General features: G+C 36.3%; 2 protein-coding genes across 2 annotated transcripts; one reads left to right on the top strand and one right to left on the bottom strand.

The window, feature by feature from the left end:
* Positions 1-34: 34 nt before the first annotated feature.
* LOC134679784 (replication termination factor 2) lies at positions 35-1,955 on the bottom strand. The gene is made up of 4 exons (XM_063538668.1): positions 1,797-1,955; positions 1,526-1,705; positions 1,051-1,257; positions 35-733 (listed from the first exon to the last, which is right to left on the bottom strand). Exons 1-4 carry the CDS (start codon positions 1,863-1,865, stop codon positions 218-220), a joined length of 972 nt encoding a protein of 323 aa, XP_063394738.1. The 5' UTR covers positions 1,866-1,955; the 3' UTR covers positions 35-217.
* Positions 1,956-4,121: 2,166 nt separating this feature from the next.
* LOC134680475 (uncharacterized) lies at positions 4,122-5,153 on the top strand. The gene is made up of 2 exons (XM_063539605.1): positions 4,122-4,460; positions 4,784-5,153. The coding sequence occupies exons 1-2, from the start codon at positions 4,220-4,222 to the stop codon at positions 5,116-5,118; spliced, it is 576 nt and encodes a 191-aa protein (XP_063395675.1). The 5' UTR covers positions 4,122-4,219; the 3' UTR covers positions 5,119-5,153.
* The last annotated feature ends 65 nt before the right edge of the window (positions 5,154-5,218 follow it).

Below are 5,218 nucleotides of genomic sequence, written 5' to 3'. Positions count from 1 at the left end.
TTTATTCGTAATTTAAATAAAATAAAACAATTAATTCGTTCTTTCATTTAATTTAATTAGTAATATTCCTTAATTATTAACACACAAACAGGCATTTAATTCTAAAAAAAATGCCCAACCACATGATATAGTAAATTTGTAAAGCGAAAACCGAGGAAGGAGTCGAGTAAGGTAGTATCTTAATTTTCCAACTGTTTTTTCTATGAAGCTATAAAACTCAATTGTAAAACGGATTATAAGTAACCCAATGGGCCCTCTGCTGATTCTGATCACTCGAATGTGACGTGAACAGAGACTTGTACACCTCCGACGACTGCGGATCCTTCGCTATGCTGTAATCCTTCTTCGTCTTCTTGTAAGATGGGTCTTGTACCAGATCATTAGAACCAAATGCTCGCTTCTGTGACCCTAAGTGACCTCTAGGCACTTTGTTAGGGTTATACTTAGGTAGGGAAAGAGGAATGGTTTCAATTTCTTTTTTAACAGCTTGACTTGATCCGGCTTCTGGCTCTTCCTTTACCTCAGTTTTGATGTCTGTTGAGGTTGAGGTAGAGGGAGCATCTGAGGTTACTGTGCATGCACTGGTGGCTTCTGTTTTGGTAGGTTTATCAGCTTTGGATTTCTTGGTTTTCCTGTTAGCTACGCGGGTGGCCATTTTAGTTTTGAGCAGCGCTATGTCCTCTTCTGTTCCGTTGAGTATGATGACGTCATTCTCGGTGAAGGGTGTCTGGCACTGTGGAAGAGATGATAAACATGATTGATTATCAATTTAATGGAGATAAAATATAATCATTACTTCACTACAAGAATACAGGATGAAACTATGTGCAAAGTGTGTTGTATCTTTTTTCTAAAATCTTTGTTGTAACAATGTGTTTAATATTTGAAGGGATTCTTACATACATATTGTGCATCTACAGAATTTTATCATTGGTCATCTGTTTTGTTTGTTTATAATCTTTTCAGGACAAATGAAAATATGCTGGAAGTAAAAACCAGAAAAAAAAAAGAAATCACTAATGATCATGAGGATAGGAAAGTCAGGTTTACCATGTGGCAGAGATGCTGCTTGACCTCCTTCAGTGCCCTCTCAGCCAGCACACAGCCGCAGCTCCAGAGGAACACAAACCGGAACTTGCCGGACATCTCGATGCCACTGATAGGGCAGATGTAGGGTGAGCTGTCACCAACATCTCCGTCTGTGTGCTCTGTGGCGATGTAAGCAGGGTTCTTCACTAGCTTCAGGTCCTTGATGTCCTGGAATGTGCAAGATTTTTGTAAGACATAAATGAAGCAATAACCTTGGAAATGTTAAACAATATTTCAGGTAAATTTTCTTCATATATACATACTATTAGCAAAAACTAGGCAGTAATCTTTGCTTTTGACTAAGTGAAAGTGTGTTTATAAGATACCCATATATACCCATAAGCAGTAATTATTTTAATTTTAGATAAGTCAGATGTAGTATATAAAGACTACCTTATAGAAAGGATGCAGCACAGTAACTGAATGCTATTCTTACCTTCATGTTTTTAATATGGCTGATGGATTCAGGCTTGGTTTCCTTGTCGAGCAAGGCTTCCAGCACGGAGCTCTTGCTGTACAGGCGGCCGAGCGCGCACGCCACCACGGGCTCCTGCAGCGGCTGCTGGGACAGCGCGCAGTTGCGCCACTTGAACGAGCGTTCTGCATCTTTGTCTTTCTAAAATATCATTTTTAGATTAGTAACGTATTTCAAATCAATGTGATAACAACTGAGATGAGAGATAAACAATGATTAAATAAATACGTACTTGCTCTGGTTTCTTTTTCATACGAACGAGTTCATCTCGCCGAGGAATGGTACCGCCATCACAGCCCATTCTCTTGTTGTTCTTATAACGATATCACGTTTAATGTAATAAGTAGTATAATGTAGAAGTAAAAAGTCAAATCAATTTGATATTAAAAGATACAATACGTGGTGGAAGTGGTGAAACAACACAACAATTATTTTTATGATATGACAGCATTGACAGCCAAAGAGCATATAATCACTACGTTTTAAGAGTCGGCACTCTCGAACAATCCTCGAACCGAATTATGAACGTACATATCCCAACACACCAAATACAGGCTTAAAGATCTCGCATCCAGGCCATAATTGTTAAAAAAAGAAAAACCACACAATACTACCAACACAAAAAAAACAACGCTAGGGCTCGACACTTCCAGTACCTACTGTTTATCGATATCGATAAATGTGCGATACGTGCTGCTGTATTTACCTACTGTACTACCTATTAATAAAATAAAAGAACATTATATACTGGGTCAAGCAAATCTTGTCAGTAGCAAACGGCGACAAATTTGAAAAATCGCGGGTTAGCAACACTGTGTTCGAATAATTCGAAAATCGCGTGTCATCTGTGCTTTATCTGTGGAATGTGGATCGCGAATGACAGCCATCATCTTTGTTTACATTCTGAATCGATTCTATTTCAAGAGATATTTCTGCTGTGTCACCATTAAATACCAATATATTAAATAAGATTGTGCTTAATCAAAGCTAAGATGCCTACGGTGGCAACTGAGAAATCTAATAAAATATTAAAATCCAGTAGTAGGACATCTACCTGCTCAAGCAATGATTTTATTCATACATTCTTGATTAACGGCATAGTCCACTTCTAATTTTATTTTGAGATCTTCAAATTAGATAATCATTTTTATTAACATCACACACCGCTTTTAAATTGTCCGTCCATACCTATTAATAACAATTTCAAACATTTTCAATAGAGAATCCGCGAGTGACAATTTGAATTGACGGGCGCGCTCAGCGGAAAAAAAGTTTAGGTTCGATGTACATTGTACATTGCTGCTTTTCTTAGCGCAATACTACTCTTTGAGTGTTGCCCTACTTTAGTTTGCTTTACATTGCTACTGACAAGATTTGCTTGACGCACTATATATATATAAACAATTTTATTTTACATGATAAAAATAACATAGTTTATTATTCAAGTAGGCATATTACAATATGCTGAATTCGCGCGCATTCTTTTTTAATCTGGTCCCTTTTTATTGAAGGCACTGGATGGAGAATGATTTCCACAAATGAACTTGTTTCCATTCAGCTTTTGAATAGGTAAATAAATACGCCAAATCCTCATTTACTTTTCCTCAGCTTTGCCCATAATCGACATCTGAAATAAAGAGATTATCGATAAAATTGGTCGTACACTATTCGTGTCATAGGTTACTTAGTTTTTTACTTAAAAATACTTTATTCACAAAATATTTTCGTTTTAATCATGGATTGTACACGACTAAAACTAATTAAATTAGTAACTGTTAACGACTCAAAGTAAAAAATGAAAATATTGCATACAAACATCAGTTTACCGACCTGTTCGGATCAAGTTGGAAATTTGGCCAAAAATGCGTCAGTAGTTAGTCTTCTTATACACCCACTACAAACTTCACATTTCCTTAAAGATTTGGCCCCCATTTAAATAACAGCTAAAGTTATTTTACCAATTACAATAAAAAATAACCACGTATTTTCACGTTCACGACAATTCAAATGACGTTTGACGTTTTACTACCAATCATACCAACCTAAAGAAAAGTAAGTATAATACGTCTATGTTAAAAGCAAGTATGGTATGTGCCACTAAAATGCAACAGCAGTCATTTTAATTCGATAAGATTATTTCTATGCCTCAATGTTGGTAACAAGGGCTTTCATAATTTATCAAAGTATGGGGTGTCGATGGGCTGTTGACAGCCATGACACAAGCAAATCCAAATCCATAGATAACATTTTCGTTTTTCAATTAGTGTTGCGAATAAAGGGTTCCGATCTTAATAATTTAACTACGGTACCCATGGCCTTAACTCACTTATTACGTGCTTATTACTATTTGTCGATACGTTTTACTTGCATCTCTTTTTTCAATACCTAAAACGAAAGTGACGCAGCCACATTTGCACATATACAACAGAAGAGTGTGTTATGCACATAAGCTTTTTGCTCAGTACAGTATGTTCTGTACCATTTTATAATCGCTGCGTTTTGAACCAGAGTCTGTGATAAACGTCAACGTCAAATTCACGTGTACGTTCCATGTACGTTCAATGCACTTTGCGAATCATATTAAATTCAATTTTACGAAAAATTATAGCCCCGATGTTAATTGCGAATAAGTAGACTTATTTATTGTGTTTCATAATGCCAGATGTAGAAATGGATCGCGTCCCAGAAAACGGTTCTGATGCCGAATCGACTACTCGAGACAGCGTAGAGAACAACTCTGTTTCTAAGTCTGGAAAGTTAATTAACAAGAAGAAAACTAGGAAACGTGGAATAATATTCCTATCTACTATCCCTCCTTACATGAATGTTGCTAAAATAAGAGAAACATTTAGTCAGTTTGGTGAAGTTGGGAGAATTTATCTGCAGTCAAGTGCTAGTAAGTGTTTTAAGGTTATATTTATTTCAAAAATAGTAGATTTTCTCACATACTTGCTATTTAATGAAAGGTTTTCTCTCTTTCATTTATACAAATATAACGATCATAATAATATTATCATATTCACATGTTGTAAGTGGCAATTATACAAATAGTACTTTAGTTAAGCCTTTGTAAGGCAGAGGGAATATATTTCCCACCTGATTTTGCACTTTATTTCGAAGTAATAGGGTTCAATTTTCCATAATTTCTGGTACCCTTATGCCTTATAAAGGGTTAATAGACTTCAAAGCCATATACTAAAAGCTACAAATTTATTTCAGAACCTGGAGAAAAGCGCAAACGCGTCCCAAACCAATTCACCGAGGGCTGGGTAGAGTTCCAGAAGAAGAAAGTAGCAAAAGAGGTAGCCCTTAAACTGAACAACACTAAAATCGGCACAAGAAAAAAGTCCCGCTACTATGACATGATTTGGAATATCAAATACATCCCCAGGTTCAAATGGATTCACTTGAGCGAGAGGTTGGCTTATGAGAAGGCTGCCATGAAGCAGAGACTGCGGGCGGAGATCTCTCAGGCCAAGAAGGAGGCTCATTACTTGCAGACCAATGTGGAGAAGAGCAAACGGTTAAAGAAAAAGAAAGCTAAAGAGGATTAGGTTTAAGGTTTTAAATAAATATTAAAGTTAATTTACGCTTTGTCTTTATTTTCAGTGCTCTTGCTTATCATGATTAAGCGTTGTATCTTTCTAAGGCCTC

Source organism: Cydia fagiglandana, chromosome 3, assembly GCF_963556715.1.
Source record: "Cydia fagiglandana chromosome 3, ilCydFagi1.1, whole genome shotgun sequence".
NCBI lineage: Eukaryota > Metazoa > Arthropoda > Insecta > Lepidoptera > Tortricidae > Cydia > Cydia fagiglandana.
Note: the sequence above shows the minus strand (reverse complement) of the source record. Positions and strands in the feature narration are given on the sequence as shown.